Source organism: Peromyscus eremicus, chromosome 1 (assembly GCF_949786415.1).
Source record: "Peromyscus eremicus chromosome 1, PerEre_H2_v1, whole genome shotgun sequence".
Lineage (NCBI taxonomy): Eukaryota > Metazoa > Chordata > Mammalia > Rodentia > Cricetidae > Peromyscus > Peromyscus eremicus.
The window spans coordinates 76,441,468-76,463,024 of record NC_081416.1 but is presented as its reverse complement, the minus strand read 5'-3'; the positions used below and the strand labels follow the sequence as shown (position 1 = coordinate 76,463,024).

Below are 21,557 nucleotides of genomic sequence, written 5' to 3'. Positions count from 1 at the left end.
GGGTTAGGAGGGAGGCAGTGGCCTGTGTATGAGGCAGTGGCCTGTGTATATACTGCAGACAGGGCATGGGAGAAGAGGAACAGAAAGGCACTCATCTGAGAACAGAGACAATAAAGGTAGAAACTAATTAGAAGCTAGCCTGGGCTACATATGGAACCCCATTGCTGGGGGTGGTGGTGCACGCCTTTAATCCCATCACTCAGGAGGCAGAGGCAGGTGGATCTCTATGAGTTCGAGGCTAGCCTGGTCTACAGCGCAATTTCCAGGACAGCCAGGGCTACACTGAGAAATCTTGCCTTGAAAAACCAAAAAAGTACAAAACAAAACAAAAACCATCGAGAGGGTTGAGGGTCAAGCATGGAGTAGATAATGAAAATGAAGCAAGTATCAATGATGCTTAAGACCCCAGGTTCCATCCCAAGCATCGCAAAACAAAGTAGGAAGCCAGTGGTAGAGCACTACCCAGCCTGAGTGAGGGCCCGGTTTCCATTCTCAGCACAAAAAGGAGGCAGGGATGACACATTACTTCTGGCTCATTCATTGAGATGGTGGCAGTGGGGTTCTCTGAGACATGAAATTTATTCCTTCAGTAAATTTTTGGGAGGAAACAACTGTGTGTATGAACAACGAGCATTGTTGAAAAGGACAAGACATTGTTTGTCAAGCACTTACAGACCAACGGGAAAGCAAGAAACATATCAAACAGACGTAGAGAGAGCTACAGCTTTGTTTCATGCTAAGGTGGAACATAAAAATGATGTGACCATGGTTGGGCGGTGGTGGCACACGCCTTTAATCTCAGCACTTGAGGGGCAGAGGCAGGCAGATCTCTGTGAGTTCAAGGCCAGCCTGGTCTACAAAGCAGGTGCCAGGACAGCCAGAACTGTTACACAGAGAAACCCTGTCTTGAAAAACCACACACACACACACACACACACACACACACACACACACACACACACTGATGTGGACGGCTCTTCAGGAGCTTTAGGAAGAACTAATCTCTGTGTTAAGAGAGGATAGCAGGAGTTGGGGAGATTGGAGATTATAAAGGTACTTAAGATACGGCAAAATAGCCGGTGTGGTGGCACACATCTACACTCCCAGCCCCTGGGAGGCTAAGGCAGAAAGATCTGGAGTTAGAAGGTAGCCCGGGTTACATGGAAAAACTGTCAAGAGGGGTATGGGGTCTTCTCAAAGATTTCTAACTTCTAGTATTTAAGGATTGGGTACGAAGAAAGATAAGGAAGAAAAAGAACCAAAGCACAGTGAGTATCTCACTGTCAAGTGTGGTCGGCAGAGCTGCATCCCGAGTGCTCATCAGAGACAGGCATCCAGACTCCTCCTCAGAGCTTCTGGTCCAGACCACAGCACAGTGAGTATCTCACTGTCAAGTGTGGTCAACAGAGCTGCATCCCCTGAGTGCTCATCGGAGACAGGCATCCAGGCTCCTCCTCAGAGCTTCTGGTCCAGACCACATGCTCCAGTGCAGGCCCCCACTCCCTGTTTTATGAGTGTTTTGCCTGCATGTATGTGTGTGTCTGTGCCCTCAGAGGTCTGAAGAGGGTGTGGAATCCCTAGAACTGGAGTTAACAGGTGGTTGTAAGCCACCATGTGGGTGCTGGGAATTGAACCTGAGTCCTCTGCAAAAGCTACAAGTGTTCTTAATCCCTGAATAATCTCTCGAGCTCCCTACCCACTTCTTTTTTTTGAGATGGAGTCTCGCTACGTCACTCTGGCTGGCCTGGAACTTGATATATAGAACAGGCTGGCCTTGAACTCACAGAGATCCTCTTACCTCTGCCTCCTGAGCACAGGATTAAAGGTGTGTGCCACAACTGACCCTTCATTTAAAAACATGGATTTTATTTATGTGTGCATGCCTGTGTAAGTAATGCCACGTGTGTACAAGTGCCTGGAGAAGCCAGAAGAGAGCACTGGCATTGGATCCCCCAAGGTTGAGTTTCAGGCAGCTGTGAGCTGCCTGATGTGGGCACTGAACTCCAGTCCTCTGCAAGAGCAGCAAGTGCTCTTCACCACTGAGCCATCTCTCCAGCATTTTACCAGGATCCCAGGACACTTTGATTACACAAGTGTGCCAATCTCAAGAATTCAGAGTCTCAGGTCAGGCCTACCTGTATCTACATCTGGCTCTGCAGTGGATGGCTGGGAGAACTGTGGCAGGTTAATCTCATTAAGCTTTAGTTTCTCTGTAAAACTAGTTTCATAGAGTTAATCGGACATTGAGTAAATGCTCATTACAGTTACAAAGGCATAGTCTTTGTCAAGTACAAGGGAAAATTGGAGAAAACTGGACCTTCTAGGACTTGCTACAGGGTCAAAGGTATGGATGAGCAATCCTACAGAACTCAAGAAGCTAAGGATTGACCCCAAAGCCATGCAAGCACACTATTGCTGACCTATGTATGTCCTCAGTCCAGTTTTGAACTCACTCTAGCCCAGGCAGGCCTTGAGCTTTCTAACACTCTGCCTCAGCCTACTGAGTGACCAGGATTATAGGTCTGTGCCACCAAACCTGGAGACCAGGTAGGTGCATATTCATGCCCATTCCATTTCTACAACTAGACATCTGTGGAAACTACCCCACTGCCCAAAGAGAACCACTATAATGCTGTTTGCAATAGCTACAACTTGAGCTGTGTGTTTGAAGTAGCTAGATCTGGGCTGTTGTGTCTGAAATAGCTACATCTTGGGCTGCTATGAGTGACAGAAATCCTTAAGTAAGTGATTTCAACAGGACAGTTATTTCAGTGCTGAGAGACTCCTAAGGTGGAGACCAAGACATGGGCTGCCCTGTCTCACTGTGCTCCCACTGAGTTCCAGTTCTGAAGTCTGTGTTCACAGAACATTCTACCTCCAGTTGGCAGGAAGCAAGCACGCAGAGGAGCGCACACTGCCTCTACAGACGTCCCTGGAAGGGCAGCCCTTTCCACTGCCACCCCATGAGGCTGAGTTACGCCTAGCTGGAGTCCTTCTAATACCTAACACAATATGAGTGCTACGTTAACAGTTACACCACATCGGCTGGGCAGTGGTGGCGCACGCCTTTAATCCCAGCACTCGGGAGGCAGAGGCAGGCGGACCTCTGTGAATTCGAGGCCAGCCTGATCTACAAAGTGAGTTCCAGGAAAGGTGCAAAACTACACAGAGAAACCCTGTCTTGAAAAACAAAAAAAAAAAAAAAAAGTTACACCTGGGAAGTAGTGATGAAGAGCCTATATGAGTTCTGGCATAAATATTTTTCCATACATAAAAAAATTAAGTAGGGTCTTGGTGTGTAGCCCAGGCTGACTTCAGACTTCAAATTCACAAACCTTCTGCCACCCAAGTGCTGATATTACAAGATAATCTCAAGTCCAAGTTTCCCTAATAATTTTGATCCATAGTTGCTTCAGTCTACAGAAGCTTCATAGACTCATAGGCTGGTTATAGTGTCTGTAAGTCCCTTGAGGCACATGAGTGGCCAGGCCCCTCTCCTCTGAGAACCCCCAACTGCCAGGTTCCACCCACAGAACACTCTAACTGCCCTAAAGGCCAGCCCCAGCCTCTGCCATACAGAGTAAAGAGCCCAAGCTCAGAACTTGAAATCCCACCAATCCCTGAGTTCACCCCAAGCTCTGGACTTGAAATCCCACCAAATCCCACCTTGGAAAACTCCACCCACCCAAGAAATCCTATATAAATCCTGTCTTCTGCTTAGCTGTCCTGCTGTTTCTCACCGGAGCAGAGGCAATCATCCTCCTGGGTTCTTCCCTCCCAATAAATGTCTTGTGTGAGGTTTGTTGGGCCACCAGTTCGACTTTGTGGTATTTCTTGGCTCCTGACTGCCAGGATACCTGTCTCATCAGAGCTATAACACTTACAGTGTCTTCATTCTGAATGTCTCTGCATAGTGTTAAAAGCCATGGATTTTGTTAACTAAGGACAAAGGATGGGTGTTTGGGGATAACTAATGGTCTCTCTATCACGAGAACTTCAAATGGGACCACATGAGAGAGACAAAGACAGAAAGCATCAGGTGTTCCTAAGTTAAAGGCATCTCCCTTTATTGGCTGAGATTGAATACATAATAGTAATGTGTTCAGATTCATTAACTGTCATACAAGAGCTGAGAAACCTGGAAGCTATACTATGTCATGGAGTTTTTAAATGTTAAAATTCAAAGGTATAACAGTCTCACAAAAAAAATTTTTTAAGAAGTTGACATACTTCTTGTGAAAGTCAGACTACATATTAATTTTTTAGTAGACAAAGCTTAGAAAACTGGCTCATTATAATTAAAACAAAATAAAATTTGCTCTCCCACACAAAGGTGCATTTCAGATGGTTTAGAAGTGACATACAATAGTCAGGAACCAGTACAGTCTAGCTGTAACCAGTGAGAAGCAGAGTTGAGAGCTCAGAACAGTCAGCATCCACACCACAGCAGATCAGTTAGAACTCTAGTCTCATTTAGTGGTCTCAATATGAGAGATAAAAACAAAAGAACAAAAAACTAGCGAGATAACAGAAGAAATGAAAGTTTCTTAACTAGTTCAGAGATCCAAAAGTAGCAATCCCGAGACTCCCCGCTAGAACCCCTCCCATTCTGGAAGTTCTTTCTCATTTTCCCTTAAAAAACAAAAAAGCGAAGGAAAAAAAAACTTTCTAACAAAAGCCAACTGTCTACATTAAAATTAAGAATGTCTGTTTGGTGAAAATCCCCCTGGGTACACAAAGTGCTATTCTGAAGGTTATTTGCAATTGCCCAGAACACAAGCAACTCCTCACAGAAAAAACACACAAAAGGAAGCCTCACAAGAAAACAAGCAGCTAACAAAGAAAAACCAGAAGGTGGACATTGATAAGAAATGGTGATCAGATAAAGGATATTAAGATATGCAGTGCTTTATACACAGTAGACTGGTAAATCAGAAAGTACAACTACACTAAATATTGGTAAAGATAAGGAAAGAGAAGCTCCAAGAAAAGCAGTCCACATTCTGAAGAAAACTCTGGAAAACCCAGCAAAATGAACCTGCGTAACCCACAGCCCCATCCTGGGCAAGTATGCCAGACAATTACCTACCCTGGCCCAGAAGGGAACACACAAAAAGATGTTTGCTGTGGTCTGGAATTTGGTTCCTAGGAGCTGGCGACTCAGGTATCCCTCCAATTAAGGCAATGTGTGAGTAAAATCATCTAATGCCACTATGGGGCAGCCACAGCAGCTCAGAGCAACAGCAGATGTAGAAGGTGCTAACATGGCTAGCCTGTCACTCACACTGGGTGAAGACAGAACGTCTATTGCACAGTACCGTGTACATACACTAAAATCACACACATTCAGAAAATCATCTTATAAAGACATTCATATTCAGATACAAATATACCAAGTGGGTGCTGACAGGAGAGGGAGGGAGGACCGAAAACTAGAGTAAACATCAAACTCAACAGCTGCATGTGCTCAGATGTGGCTAGATGTGCATGCCAGAAGTATGTACCAGATGCTAACCGAGTCCTGGAAGAGTGGATGCCCAGGGCTGAAGACACCACTCCTGTTAGCCTTTAAAAATTACCCACTGTCTACCTAGTCCTCAGCTTCAGCATAGATGTCATCGCTTGTTTATTTCCCCGCAACCGAGTATCCCCACCAGGGAAGGTACCTGCATCTCAGCCCCCAAATGAGAATTAAAATCCCTGTTGGTCCCCAATATGGCATAAATCACAAGCCTTGGCACCCAAATGCAAGGCTCATTTAGTTCAACAAACCCAATATACGCAGTTTCACAGAACAGACGTCTGATGAGGTGCACTACTGAACGAAATGGTAGGGAAGCCAATACCCCTTCTCCATCCCCAGGAGCTGCCGGACACAGCACACACACAGCCACAGCCCGCCCAGGGCAGCCACAGTCACACAACTACCTGTCAGTCAACCGCTTGAGACTACGGTCAACGAGACAGGGCAAAGGTCATGCCTTGGTTTTACCTCAATTTCACACATCCTTAGCATATGCACAGCCCAGGGTTCAATCCCCAGTGCCGGAAATAAATAAACGAGTTCTAATTCGGTTTCTGTTAGCCCTTATGGGGCAAAAAATAATAATAAAAGTGGGAGCTGTTGTCCCCAAGTCTTGGCTCTGCATCCAAACAGGAGGAGGAAGCTTCAGCCCCAAACTTCAATGAGATCCCCGGATTCCATGCCCAGATCAGCTGGCAGCTCCTTGCCCGACAGCTTTGTCCCATCAAAGAAGAAGGAGAGCTTGTGTCCGGAGAGTCCCATGGCCTCTTCATAGTGCGACATGAGGACCTCAAGAGGAGAGTCCTGTATAGAGACACAAACAACAGATATAAGAGTAGAAAGGCAGGCCGGGGAGATCCTGCGGGGCAGGTGGAGGACGTGGGACAAAGGCCAGGAATCAAGTGCAGTGGTCAGCACTCACTTTCAAGTTCAATGTGCTAAGTTCATTCTCTAGTACCAAAAAAAAAAGTCAACTTTTAGCCAAACATGCAGCATATGCCTGAAATGACAGGACTTGCAGAGTGGAGGCAAAAAGATCACAAGTTTCAGGCTAATTTGGGCTATATTGTGAGTCCCAAGCCAGCCTGGGCTACACAATAAGTCTCAGGACACCCTAGGCTACATGAGACCCTATCTGAAAATAAATTAAACAAAACAAAGAAAGAAGAACATGGGACAAGGAAGATGAGGGCACATCAGAGGAAGAACCCTGGAGGGGAAGGCAGGCTCCTTTCTGGGAACTAGTCACAGGTTCCTCAGGAACTGCTGAGCGGGGACCACAGAGGACAAGACTCTGGGGCACAGACTACGGGATAAACAAGCTCTCTAAGCCTCAGTCACATCCCCTCTGAAACAGAAACATGAATAAAGCATACGCAAATTCTAAAGGAAGTTTGTGGTGATATTTTATCTGTGTACCCCAATAAAGTTTATCTGAGGATCAGAGGAAAAAGCCAGCCACTATAGTAAACATGGAGGTCAGGCAATGGTAGCACATGCCTTTAATCCTATCACTCAGAAGGCAGAGATCCGTCTGGATCTCTGTGAGTTCAAGGCCACACTGGAAACAGAGCCAGGCATAGTGGCACAGGCCTTAAATTCCAACACTAGTTAATCATAAAGATCCGGAGGTCTGTACAGACAGACAGGAAGTGACAGAGCTGGGCAGGAAGAAGAAGTCATATAGCTGGGCGGAGAGAGGAAATGATGATGGCAGAACAGAAAGGCATATAGGCGTGGGTAAACAGGAAGTAGGTCTCTTTGGCAAGGATCTCCAAGTGGTAAGAACGTGGCTGGCTTCTTTCTGCTTTTCTGATCTCTCAGCTTTTTACCCCAATATCTGGCTCCAAGTTTTTTTTATTAATAATACCATTTAGCAATTCGTCCTACAGAAGTTGTTATGTGTGACTCATAAAAGTTTTATGGGTTGGCATTTGTGCCCAAAGACACCTTGTCATCCTGGCCAGGTACATTTGGGGCCTCTGCAGATATAATCAAGGTAAGGTGTTGTCACACCTCATTCAGATAGCTAATCCAACATGACTTAGGTCTTCACAGGAGAAAAGAGAGAGACACCAGGAGTACACCAAGGAACTCTGGCTGCCACCAGAAGCTACAAAGAGAAAAGATTCATGTGGAGTCTCAGTCTACAGAACTGTAAGAATCGACTTCTGTTGCTCTAAGCCCAGCAGCTGCAGTAGCATCATCCATCCCCTGTTCATTCCAAGAGGAGATACATTCCAAGACACTTAGCTGGTGTCTCAAGTCAACGATAGTACCAAACCCCATACGCACCATGCATAATGACACACCTATGATACTTTTAGGTACTACGGGGCATGAGAGAGCTCAGCAGGTAAAGGCACTTGGCTGCCAGCATGAGGACCTAAGTTCAATTCCTAGAACTCATATGGTGGCGGTAGAAAACTGATCCCTTCCAGTTGTCTTCTGAGCTCCATACATACTCCATGGCATATGCACATATATAGACACTATACACACACACTCACACACACATACACCCCACAGAGAGAGAGATACATATATACAGATAGAGGTCAAAGCATCATTTGCTAAAATATTCACAGGAAATTTAAATTCCAATAATTTATCTTATTAAAATAGACAAGTAAGTTATATGAATTTTCCTGCCCTAGATTACAGTTACAAAAACCATCGAAGTCACATATATATATATATGCACACACAATTTTAAATAGGTATATTAGGAAATTAACAAAAAATAAAACTAGTTTTTTGTTGTTGTATTTGGATTTTTTTTTCTCTCTTTCTTTCTTTTGAGATAGGGTCTCACTATACTCTTGGCTGGCCTAGACCAGGCTGGCCTCAAACTCAGAGATCTGCCTGCCTCTGTCTCCTGAGTTGTTGGGATTAAAGGAGTGTTACCACACCTGGCAAATTAGAAGAATTTTAACAATATACTATATACTATAATAAGAGTTATATATAATTTATGATTATACAAAAATCAAACAAGAAAAAAAAATAGCAAGTTTTAAAGCAAAGGTTCTCAACCTTCGTAATGCTTCGATCCTTTAATACAGTTCCTTATGTTGTGGCAACCCCTAACCATAAAATTTTCGTTGCTACTTCATAACTTTAAATTTGCTATTGTTATGAATTATAATGTAAATATGTTCTCTGATGGTCTTAGGCAATCCCTGTGAAAGGGTTGTTCAATCCCCAGAGGGGTTGTGACCCACAGGTTGAGAAGTGCTGTTTTCAAGTGAGCCAGAGAGATGGTTCACAGGTAAAGGTGCTTGCTGCCAAGCTTGATGACCTAGTTCAATTCCCAGCACCCACAGAGTAGAACCACCTCCCACAGGCTCTCCTTGAACCTTCACATATGCATTGTGGCACAAGCACCCACACAAATACACAAACACAAAGGGAAAGAACCCTAAGACTAAAAAGTGAGATGTGTGGCTTTGGGATATGGTTAGAGCTCAGTGGCACAGTAACAGCTTAGCATGCACATGGTGTGGGTTTAATCCCTAGCACCAACAAATAAACAGATAAAAGCCATTATTACTGCACATCATTGTTATTATACAAGGTTCTTTCCATCTAATGGGAAAGGGACATGGAAGGGGAACTGTGGTGGTCTGACTGAAAATGGCCCCCATGGGCTCATAGGGAGTGGCACTATTCGAAAGGATTGGGATGTGTGGCCTTGTTGGAGTAGGTGTGGCCTTGTTGGAGGAAGTGTGTCACTGGGGATGGGCTTTGAGGTTTTCAGAAGCTCAAGCCAGGCCCAGTGTCAGTCTCTCTTCCTGCTGTCTGCCGATCTGAATATGAAACACTCAACTTCCTCTCCAGCACCATGTCTGCCTGTGTGCCACACCATGCTTCCCACCATGATAATAATGGACTAAACCTCTGAACCTGTAAGCAGCCTCAATTAAATGTTTTCCTTTATAAGAGTTACTGTGGTCATGGTCATTGTCTCTTCACAGCAATAGAAACCCTAACTAAGACAGGAACACATGGTTGCTGGTGGGAAGAAAGCTGTGGTTTGAATGAGAAAGGCCTCCATAGGCTCTGGCATTTGAATACTTGATCCACAGTTGGTAATATTGTTTGGGGAAGCTTAGGAGGTGTGGCCTCGTTGGAGGAAGCAAGTCACTGGAAGAGGGCTTTGAGAGTTTAAAAAATTCTGTCCTTTTGGTGTTTCCTGATTGTGATTAGCAATGGAAGCTCTCAGTGGCTGTTCCAGCAGCCTTGCAGGATGCCTCCACTCAACCATCATGGACTCTAACTCTGGAACCACAGACCCCCCCCCCCAACAAAACCCTTCCTTGGTCATGGTGGTGTGTCACAGCAACACAAGAGAAACTGATACAGGACTTGAATAATATTCTTCTCTCTATGACCTAGGCTGGGTAGGCACACAGAAACAGAGGGGCATTTGCAGTAAGTGAGGTTTAGGAGGAGCCCATGTCCTGCCAACCCACCAAAGGACAGGAGACTGGAAAGGGGAGGGGCATGGGCAGCACTTCTCCTACTTACAGGAGAGAGTGAGATCTCCAACATCTGGTGCTTCTCCTTCCCCTGCACCCGGAGGCGGAGCTGCTGGGATGTCTCTGTGGCCTCTGAAGAACTTGTCAGCACCACACAATCTATGGAGAGGAGGATTGAGATGCCAGGCTGCCTCTGGAACTTCCCCTTATCTCCCAACCCCCACCCACAGCAAAGCCTTCCTCAAGACCCCTCTTCCTTGCCTTCCACTCACCAATGATGTCAGCCACACCAAGCTTTAGGGTCCTAGGGGTGGCAGTAGGGGACAGTTCTGTCTCTCCAAAGAGTAAAAGAATCCTGCTTGGAGACACCCCAAGATGATTGGCCATGTAATCCACCACATTCTGAAGGGGTTCCGACTAGGAAGAAGACAAAGGAATCTTCCAGCCTTGAAATTCCACACCCCAGCCCCGAGCTACCTCCCCAAACACAAGTTTCTGGCCTGGGCCACTCGCTGAACTATTCAGCTGTGAGATTCACCATATTTACCTGGCAAGTACAAAATTAAATAGTGTCACTCAGTGGTCTAGGCAAATGGCACAGAGAAATTAAGCAGCTGGGGCTAAGGAGGTGGTTCAGTCAGCAAAGTACCTGGCATACAAGCAAGAGGACCTGACTCTGGATCTCCAGCACTACATAAAAAACTAGGAGTAACAGGTAGTACCTGCAATCCTGATGCTGAGGAGGGGGAGAAAAGAGGATCCCTCAAGCTCATTGGCCAGCCAGCCTTGCTGCATCAGTGAGCTCCATCTCAAAAAACAAGGAAGAGGCCATCTCAAAAAACAAGGTAGACAGCAATTGAGGAAGACACCAGACATCATCCTCTGGCCTCCACAAACATATGCACGCACACAGTCATGCACACCCCTCCACATGCACGCAGGCACATACCCACAAGAATATAACCCTAACACACACCAAAAGAAAGAAAGGAAGGGAGGAAGGGAGGGAGGGAGAGAAGGAAGGAAGGAGGGAGGGAGGGAGGGAGGAAGGGAAGGAAGGAAGGAAGGAAGGAAGGAAGGAAGGAAGGCAGGCAGGCAGGCAGCAGCCATGAATTCATGGATTAGGAGGTAAACAGGAGTGAAGGGTAGGACCTCACATACACTCCAAGCACTTCTATAATTTTTTTTTCCTTAAAGTCAGAAATCTGGGCTCTTGAGGAAATCACCCATTATAAAGTTTGGTACAAACTCATTCTTTTTTCTCAGTGCTAGAGATGGAACTCAGGGCCTCATATACACTACACCAAGTTCTCTGTCACTGAGGCACAACTCCAAGCACTTGTCTACATTAGAAGTAGCCTATGGTGCAAAAGACCATAGGCTAACAGTTTGCAAGCCTGGGCTTAGCTGCTTGGCCACACACGATCCATGCTCCTGAGGGCTCATCTCCACTAGCACTCTTGAACTGATCATCCTACACAAAAACCAGCCTTTGCCAGGAAGCTGGGCAAGCTCAGAATTATTGTGTGCTACCTGCTGTGTCCAAGGCAGTAAGAGCATAAAAGAGAAGCATGGGGCCCTGGAGGAGAGAAGCGGAGAGACAGCCTAGAGAAGGACTCTTTTGTTTGTTTGTTTGTTTGCTTGTTTTTTCGAGACAGGGTTTCTCTGTGTAATAGCCCTAGGTGTCCTGGAACTAGCTCTGCAGACCAGGCTAGCCTTGAACTCAAAGAGATCCACCTGCCTCTGTTCTGGGATTAAAAGCATATACCACACCACCCAGCAATGCCTAGACATAATTTAAAAATAAATCTTAAGGGGCTGGAGAGATGGCTCAGAGGTTAAGAGCACTGGCTGTTCTTCCAGAGGTCCTGAGTTCAATTCCCAGCAACCACATGGTGGCTCACAACCACCTGTAATGAGATCTGGTGCCCTCTTCTGGTGTGCAGACATACATACAGGCAGAACATTGTATACATAATAAATAAATAAATCTTTAAAAAAAAAATTTAAAAAAAAAGCTTCATAAAGATCCACGTATTTCTGTGTTTGTTTTTTCAAACAGGGCATAACTATGTAGTCCGTGCTGGTTTCAAATTCTAGATTCTCATGTCTCCACCTCCCAAGTGCTGAGATTACAGACATGTGCCAACCATCAAACCTGGCCTGAAGACAGTATGCCTAAGTAGCCCTGAAAATGGCAAAGTTTGCCGAAAGGAGACAAGAGTGAGGAAAGTGTAGACAAAGGTGGGGGCTCCAGAGCGGACGGGAAGGAGGTGGGCTTGCCAGTCCACCACCACTTCCAGCCCGTCTCTCCAAGGCAGGCACTGAGCCTGCCCCCGCTGCCCCTGCACTCACTGTCATGACAGGCAATCTGACTAGGTCAGCCCGGCACCGGATCTTGAGGGTGAAGAGTCTTGGGCTCTGTGACAAGACAGGCCCCTCCACTAGGACCACCTCATCATCTGGGTTCTGAAGGACTGGACTCTGGTGCTGCTTGGGGCTCAGGCAGGATCGGAGATCTTGGAGGCGCTTGTTCACTTCCCTGGGTACAGACAGGACATGGGACGATTGAGGCTCAAGAGCCTCTCTATCCGCCCTTCTCTGCCACAGCCAGAGCTCCCAGCCCAGCACCTCAACTTCTGGAGTGCCTCGGTATGCTTTCTGCTTTTGTTTCTTGAGGAAGGTCGGGGCAAAGGAGAGATGTCCTGGTCCCTACAGAAAGAAGAGAAGAGCAGGATGACGGCAAAGGAGAGATTCCAACACACACTTTCGTGGGCTGGGCATCTCCAGGAACCTGAGAGAGTGGAGAATCAAGAGAAAATACTGTTCAGTAGCATCACTTTACTAGAATACATGTGTAGTAAGAAACATTGTTTTTATATTTATATGACTCAAAAATGAGCAATGGAAACACTCCCGTTTAGGATTAAGTCACTCTCCAGGAAAATGTCAAATTTCCAACAGACACCAAGCACTTACTACCAGCTACTCAATGACGCTCAAGCAGCATGACTAGCCCCATTTTACAGACAAGGAATGAGAAGCAGAGTGGACAGGGACTGTAGAGTCTGAGCCACATCCCACATTTCCACCTCCATTCCAAACGATGGTCTAGAAGGCCCAGTGTCCCCGTTCAGGACAAGCCACCTCTATGACATCTGAGTCTCACCTTCCATCCCTCCTTAGCCTTTCAATAGCCACCCCAAAGTCCTGCCTCCTCAGCTTATCTTTCCAATGCCCTTCTTGCTCCCAGGGCCTTAATGCCCCAGCCTCACTCACGGAAACTCTTCCATCTTCATCTCTTCTTTCTCATGCTTATTCCTCAGCTTCTTCTTCCAGGGAGAACCTGGAATTCGGGCATCCTCAGGGGGAGGACTGCCACAATCTGTCACATCTGCCTCTAGGGGCAGAGGAGAAAGAGGAAAGGGTTAGTTAAGAGATGGCAGGGAGGCCGAGAAGAAACAAGTCAAAGGCTTTAGGAAGGGCCAGAGGGGGTCAGGTGTGTGGCACATGCAAATCTTGGTGCTGGAGAGGCTGAGCTAGCGGTCAGGAGCTGGAGGCCAGCATAAGCCACAGCGACTCTGGGAGTTTTTGTTCTTTTGAGTTTTGTTCTAAAAATGGGTGAGGCAAGAGGTGGGATATAGTATAGCTCAGTAATACAGCCTAGCATCCAGATGCCCTGATTTCAATTCCCATTAACAAAACAAAGGAGGGAAGAAAAAATAGGCACACATAGCACTTTGAATGCATGTGTACACATGTGTAGATCAGAAGTCAACCACAAATGTCATTCCTTAGGTACCAGCCATCTAGTTTTTTGAGACAGGATCTTACACTGGCCTGGGACTAGCTGATTAGACAGACCAGGCTGGCTGGCCAACACCAAGGATCCACCTGTCTCCACCTCCCCAGTGCCGGGACTCTCAGTGTATGCCACCATGCTCAGCTTTTTTCTCCCTGGGTTTGGGGCTCAAATGCAGGCTCACACAGTCAGCACTTTATCGAGCCATCACCCCAGCCCCTAGGCAGTCCTTCTCAATACTAGACAAGTACTTGTGGGGTGGTTTTGTTGACTTACCTACTATGCTTTTGTTTTTGAATCATGTGTCTGTGTGAGACGAATGCAGCATATGGAGGTCAGAGGACAACTTTTGGGAGTTGGCTCTTTCCTTCCATTGTAGATTCTGGGGATTGAGCTCAGGTTTTCAGGCTTGTTCAGGAAGCACTTTTATAAGCTGAGCCATCTCTCCAGCCCTATTTACTATTTTTTATTACATCACTCACTTGAACTTACATTTCTTTATGTTAGGTAGTATGAGCGTGCTCTTCATTTAGTTCTCAACACCACAAAATAAATACTGAGCAAATAAAACTATGATAATAAACCCTACATGGTAGTTCTCAATCAGAGACAAATTTGCCTCCCAAATGGCATGTCTCAGTGTCTGAAGTGGATTTGACTGTCACAACACAGAGAGGAAAGGGTTAGAGCATGCTACTGACATCTAAAGACTAGAGGTCAGGATGCTCCTAAAACGTCTATATAGAATACCCCCACAACAAAGAATTTCCAAGTCTAAATTGTCAGTGATGCTGAGGTGAAGAAGCACTGTCCTAACTAAATATGGCAGCTACTGTAGGACTGAGATCCTGTTGTGTCAAGATTTATTTATTGGGGAGGAAGTTATTGGGTGTTCATGTCATAGAGTAGATTCTCTCCTACCTTCTACCAAAAATAAAAGGGTCTCCCCTGGTATTTCTGCCATTGGGTGCATGGGCTTCCAGCAGAGTCTCTTCCTGTTCTGCAGTAAGAGTGGCAGCATTACAGATGTCCACCACCTCATCTGGCTTTTTATGCTGGTGTCATCAGGCTTATGTGGCAAGCGTTTTTACCGACTGAGCCATCTCCTCAACTCCAAGTCGACACTTTTAAAAACTTTCCAGAGATACCCAGCACTACATCAAGGACACGGGTATCTTTTACCTAGCACTTCTACATTCCAGGTGCTATCCTAAACCATGTACATGGCAAATAAAATATAATTCCTTTAATTCTCAACAAGAAAACCTTTGAGACAGGTCCACTATTATCCCCATCTTCCTGAAGAGGAAAACTTGCCCAAAGTCACACAATTATGAAAGATTCAAACACAGGCCACATGACTCCAAAGGCTGTTCTTAATCAGCGTACCACACTCCCTCACCTAACAGAAAGAAGTCTTGATTCAAGGACTTTGGTCTGGATCACTCCCCTATTAGCCTTAACTCTTAGTCCCCGGCCTTTACAAAGGGTTTGCAAAAATCCTATCAACAGGGAAGAATAAAGAATGGGCAGTCCTGATAAAATTCAAGAATACTCTCTGGCTCCATAGTGTTCCCAAGGAATGGAACACTGTAGGAGTTCTGGTGTAATGTGATGTCCACCTCTATTATGACAGCACAAGCGGAATGACTGGGGGAGGTACTTCAAAACCTGGACACTAACATATATGCCTGTTAGGATCTGAAGGGGGAGAGGGGTGGGCATCGCTGCTAGGTAATGTCCTGTGTCTTCTGATTAATAAGCCAGCTCCTTTCTGGACCAGAACCTTTCCCTGGGTCAAATACAGGAGTCCCTTCTCCCAATCCCAGTTAGAATCAGGGATGTGCCTCAATGGGACAGCACCTGGGCACCATTCTCCAGACCCTAGGTTCCACTGAGGCAAAGAGAAACTGAGAGAGAAGACATTGACTGCAAAGATGTAAACTCTAGGAAGATCAGAGAAGTCAGTGCTGAACACTCCCTACAAGCCCACCCTTACCATCTTCAGGCTCTGAGGGGCAAAGTTTCAAGAGGGATGAATTATCTGGGATGAGGTTGAGGCTGCTTTGTACCTACAAAGACAAAAGGGGGAGAAGGTGGGTCTCACATCTTATCTACTCTACTCAAGCTGGGGATGGTTCTTCCCCCACATCCAGCTCTTAAGTCTTCCCTAAGGAGTCCAACCTCTGAAGGGCATCCAGAGTCCAGCTTCATGATCCAAAAACGCAGTACCCTCTTCCCACGCCGTTTCCTTAAGGCACTTGAGGATGAAGGCTTAGTTTCCCCTTCTTAACCACTTTGCTAGCCCAGCCTCCTGCCTCACCCTGGGTTCCTGGAAACCTCCGATCCTTTCGGAACCCCCATACACGCTCCCTCCCATCCCCACCCCCCAATAAACACCCCAACTCTTTGGCTTCCCTAACACTGGCTCCAGCCTCAAAATCCAGCATGCGCCAAATACCAGTCCCCAGTCCTTCCAAATCCTCTCTGAATCCTCTGGTACCTCGTCGCTCAGCCTCCCTCTGCTGAAGACTACAATCCCAGGCATCTGCGCACTTCCAACATACCCGAAGCCCCTCGCATCTCAACCTAAAGGTATCCATGACACCCCCCCCCACACACACACACACACATCCCACCGTCCCGAGGCAAACCCACAACGCCAGCCTTAGCCCTCCCTCACAGCCCTCCTTGGGGACCTGGCTGCACCTTCCCGGAGTACACAGGAACCACCGGTGCTTCGCCGGGATCCAGCAGCCGCCGGCGCCGCCGCCGGACCAAGGTCTGAGGGGCTGCTGCAGGCCCCTCGTCCGCCCCTTCACTGTCACTGTCGCTGTCCTGCCCATGTGCGGCCGGCGCGGGGGCCCGGGCGGCGGGCACTTCTACCGGGTCCGCGACGACTTCCAGGATCTCCTCGTCGCTGTCACTGACCAAGTCCACAAGCACCGTGTCTGGAATGAGCCGAGACAGAGACTGCGGGGCGCGAGGACGCCGGCCACGGGCGACCCGGGCTCTTCGAGCGCCTCGGCCGGCGCCGCCACCGCGGGACCTCGGACCCCGTCTCCTCCCGGGTTCCGCCATCTCTCACACAGCTTCTATACACACCGGCCTCCACAGCCTCGCCGGCCACGCACCAGCGACACTACCTTTCATTGGACGAACAGCTTGCCAGTCAGAACCCCTCCCCGCCCACACGCTCTGGATCCGCCTACCCACCTTCTCATTGGTCAATTTACCCGTCTATCTACCACCCTCCACTAAAACAAAGGCGCCAAAGATTCCAATCTCTTCGGCGCAATCAAAGAAGGTTTCGATTCTGTACAGTTCACCCATTGGCTAAATTTCCTCCAGACCCAGCCTTCCCCCAGGACCCGCCCTTTGGAAAAATCCGTCTTCCTGGTTGGTGGAAGACTTGGGGTATCCTGGGAATTGTAGTCCTCGTACTCGGAAGTGACGGGATAAACCGGTTGGCCGGAACATTAGAAGCTGAGGACTAAGGCCTAGGTCTTCTGGGGTTAATATCCCTTTGTCTCCTCAACCTCGGTGTGACAGGAGTTCCATTCAACACTAAACACTTTAATACATGTCACCTCGGACATCCTCTACAAACACAATTATCAACACAACATATACCTTAGCACAGCACAACTCAGAAACACGTTTTAGGGCGAGTACAAATTAAAATAAGATGCTCACTTCTTCCCTGTTGCAAAGAGAAGAGGCTTCGAGCTCCTCCCTTTCCTGTTCTTTGAAATACCGATGGTCCTCGATTTATAGTGGGGTTACTTCTGATAAAGGCCTCGCATTTACTACACCTAGCCTACAGAGCCCAGCAGCTCATCAACACAGTTTACTACAGAGTGATTGCAGGCTGATTAGGAGCTGCGCTGCCCCTGGCCAGCACAACATGATGCATGAATAGCTAGTTTGGGGAAAGAAACAACTTCAAAATTGAGAGAGGGGTCCCTACTGCTGATTTATTGTTTGTCTGCTGGTCAATACCCTCTTGCACGTAGAGCATCAATTGGAAAAATGTAAGTACTGCCAGTCAGTAACATGTTTATGCATATGTTACTCCTAAAGTCTTTTTTTTTTTTTTTTTTTTTTGGTTTTTCGAGACAGGGTTTCTCTGTGTAGCTTTGCGCCTTTCCTGGAACTCACTTGGTAGCCCAGGCTGGCCTCGAACTCACAGAGATCCGCCTGGCTCTGCCTCCCGAGTGCTGGGATTAAAGGTGTGTGCCACCACCGCCCGGCTACTCCTAAAGTCTTAATAAATCCCTTGCTTTTTCACAACTCAGCAATTCATAGAAGAGCCTTGTCTTTGAAATGCAGGCATCAAAGGAATTAGCTACTCAGGCTTCTGGTTCAAGTGAGCGGGTCAAAGCCTAGATTCAGAGGTGGTCTTGTGTTGACAGAAGTTTCCTGTCCCGACCACTTGCTCCCAAATAACTGGCAGCCATTTCCCAAATAACTGACTCAGAGACTTAATATAAATTATAACTGCTCAGCCAATAGCTCAGGCTTGTTACTAGCAAACACTTAGCATTTTAAATTAACCCATTTCTATTAATCTATGTGCTGCCATGTGGCTCATGCCTTGTTACCTCATTTTGTACACACCCTGCTCCCTCTGCATCTGGCTGGCAACTCCTCTGATTCTGCCCTTCCTCATGCCATGGTTCTCAGCTTGGCTTTCCTGCCTAACTTTATCCTGTTCAGCTACTGGCCAGTCAGCTTGTTTATTAAACCAATCATAGCGACATATATTCACACGGTGCACAGAAGGATTACTCCACAGTAGTCTTGTTCCGACATTCTCCTTCCACTGTCATAAATTATAAGTTCCTTGTATTACTCTTGCCCCTACAAAACCAATTAGCTAATAGAGTTTGTCTCCCCATTTACCATGATATAGTTCAGATGGACAGACCTGGAGAGATGCCTCAGTGGGGTAAGAGCCCTTTCAGAAGACCCAGGTTCAGTTCCCAGCACCCACATGGCAGCTTGCAACCACCTGAAATTCCAGTTGCAGGGTATCCGATGCCCTCTTCTGGCCTCTGTGAGTACCTTCATGCATGCAATGCATAGACAAACAAGCAGTCACAAGTCACATACACGTAGACACACATAAAAACAATTTTTTCTTTGAAGTTAAGATGACTATTATGGAATATTATTTTAACTAGGCAAGGATGTGTTACATTTGTTTATACTGAATTTGTTTAACTATATGAAGATGTGTTGCATTTGTTTAATTGTGTAAAGATGTGTTGCTGTTTCACCTTGCCTGCCTAAGGCACCTGATTGGTCTAATAAAAATCTGAACGTCCAATAGCTAGGCAGTAGAGGGATAAGCAGGGCTGGTGGGTAGAGAGAATAAATAAAAGGAGGAATCCAGGCTCCAGAGAGAGAGGGAGATGCCCAGGGCCAGCCAGGCAGCCACCAGCCAGCCAGACACAGAGTAAGTAGAGAAGTAGGACATACAGAAGGAAATAAAGGTAAAAAGCCCCAAGGTAAAATGTAGATGAAGAGAAACAGGTTAATTTAAGTTATAAGAGTTAAGTTGTAAGTGGGACTAGCATAAAATAAGGCTAAGCATTCCTAACTAATAATGAATCTCCATGTCATGATTTGGGAGCAGGTTGGTGGCCCAAAAGAAGGCTTGCTACAGATGACTTTGTGTTTTACTAAAAGATGTTATCAGAGGCTGCAAAGATGGCTCAGTGATTAAGAGCACTGACTGCTCTTCCAGAGGACCTGGGTTCAATTCCCAGCACCCACATGGCAGCTCACAACTGTCTGTAACTCCAGTTCCAGAAGCTCCAATCTCCTCAAGCACTGCATGCACATGGTACACAAACATGCAGACAAAACACTCATACACAAAATAAATGGATTTTTTAATTTAAAAATCATATTGGGAAACCAGGTCCAAGAACTTATCAGACAGGTCAGACCAAGGAAAGAGTATAACTCCCCAACACGGAGCCCATAAGGTGATGGACACCTAGCACTGTGATGGGACCTGTCACTTGATACCTGACAGGTACATCATGGACTGACAAGTAAAGGGTTCTCTGACTTTCCCTGGAGCTTCAGCTTGGCTCAGTTTCCCCCTGTTGCCTTGTCCTACGTAACTGCCTGCCCCTACACCTGTTTGCCTGTCCCACCTGGGCTTAAAGTCACCATTTCCTGCTTTCAAACCCTGGTTTCAGCCACTTCTTCCTATCACTGGTCTGGTTAGTTATCAGTACAGACTCTCTCGGCTCACTTCTGAAACCTTTTCTTGTTGTTGTTGCTTTGGTTTGGGGGTTTTGGTTTTTTCGATACAGAGTTTCTCTGTGTCCTGGATCTCACTCTGTAGACCAGGCTGGCCTCTAATTCACAGAGATCTGCCTGGCTCTGCCTCTTGAGTGCTGTGATTAAAGGCGTGCGCCACCACCCCGCCACTTCTGGAACCTTTTGGATTCTGTTGCAGCCTTTTGTATTTATTCTGTAAACCATATATATGTATGTAGATATAATTTACTGAATGCTGTTTCATGTGAGAGCTAGTAATTATGATTGGAATAAAAGAACCTGCATTCGCCTTGGCTGGATCTAAAATAGGTGGGGTTTATGTTTCAAATTGCTGCCATTAAAACCACTGACATTTGTGAATTTAATGTTCCTCAGTAAGTTCTGTCACTGAAAAGACACAAACATCTTTATGTTTCCAGCATAAGGTGCTTGTGACATGGCTCTGCAGCAAGTCCCCTTACCCACCGAGGCATCTTGCAGACAATTTATTAATTTATTGTGAAGGGCTGGAGGTTAAACCTAAGACTTCATGCATGCTAGGCCAGTGTATTAGTCAAGGTTCTCCAGAGAAACAGAGCTGATGGGATGAATTCTTATGTCAAGGTTGCAGCAGAGCATATTATATTCTCAGAAGGCTTCAGAATATATATATATGTGTGATTAACTAGTTTGGCTTACATATGGTCTGGGTTATCAAACAATAGTCACTCAGTCTGCGAGGCTGGATGTCTCTGCCATCCCAATCTGGTGCTGAAGGCCTGGAGGGTTTCTGGAGAGCTGCTGATCTTCAGTCTACGTTGGAAGCCCAGGGAAGTCAGCTTTGGCATCAGTGTGGTGATGCCCCGGGAGCAGGATGGATGAGCTTGCCAGCAGAGTGAAGGCAGCAGACACAAAGCCGAGTTTCCTTCTTCCTCATCCTTTATCCAGGATGCTATTCCCATTCCAAATAATCCCTCACAGGAGTTTCCAGAGACTTGCATTTAGATAATTACACACACACACACACACACACACACACACACACACACACACACCTGTTTTTAGCCAAGTCTCACTATGTAGCTCCAGCTGGCCTGGTCCAGTTCCTTCTGCTGCTTCAGCCTTGTGAGTGTTGGGGTCACAGGTGTGCACTACCACCCACGGTTCCGAATGGCATCTTGATTGCGGTCCACAGCCCATCCAGGACACTACTACTACCATACAACAGTGACAACCCCTCCAATACCTGCCTCAACTCAAAAGCACCTCAGATGCTCCAAAGTTACTCAGCCCCGGTCAGGATTAAAGACACACAGCCACCAGCAGGTGGGGCTCTTTTCCTGGGGTCTAACCAAGAATGGCAAGGTCTTCTAGCTCTACTCAGTAGCCAAGCTCGACTATATGCCCCATGCAGACCAAAATATGCCACCCTGCAGCGTACTTCTTTGACATATTTTTTGGTGACTATTTA

The 21,557-nt window shown here is 46.6% G+C and overlaps 1 protein-coding gene across 1 annotated transcript; it reads right to left on the bottom strand.

The window, feature by feature from the left end:
* Window positions 1–5,970: 5,970 nt before the first annotated feature.
* On the bottom strand, window positions 5,971–17,251 carry Nfatc2ip (nuclear factor of activated T cells 2 interacting protein). The gene is made up of 8 exons (XM_059267165.1): window positions 16,517–17,251; window positions 15,807–15,879; window positions 13,285–13,405; window positions 12,637–12,717; window positions 12,361–12,547; window positions 10,278–10,422; window positions 10,055–10,164; window positions 5,971–6,328 (listed from the first exon to the last, which is right to left on the bottom strand). Exons 1-8 carry the CDS (start codon window positions 16,886–16,888, stop codon window positions 6,170–6,172), a joined length of 1,248 nt encoding a protein of 415 aa, XP_059123148.1. The 5' UTR covers window positions 16,889–17,251; the 3' UTR covers window positions 5,971–6,169.
* Window positions 17,252–21,557: the final 4,306 nt, after the last annotated feature.

Bases quoted from the DNA above. Each gene is read 5' to 3' on its own strand.
- Nfatc2ip (XM_059267165.1), bottom strand. From the start codon at position 16,888: ATGGCGGAACCCGGGAGGAGACGGGGTCCGAGGTCCCGCGGTGGCGGC. The intron at 12,548-12,636 runs GTGCTGGGCTGG...GTCTGTACCCAG, and splicing joins GAGGCACTCCAGAAGTTGAG to GGAAGTGAACAAGCGCCTCC. The intron at 6,329-10,054 runs GTAAGTAGGAGA...GTCTCTATACAG, and splicing joins TGGAGATCTCACTCTCTCCT to GACTCTCCTCTTGAGGTCCT.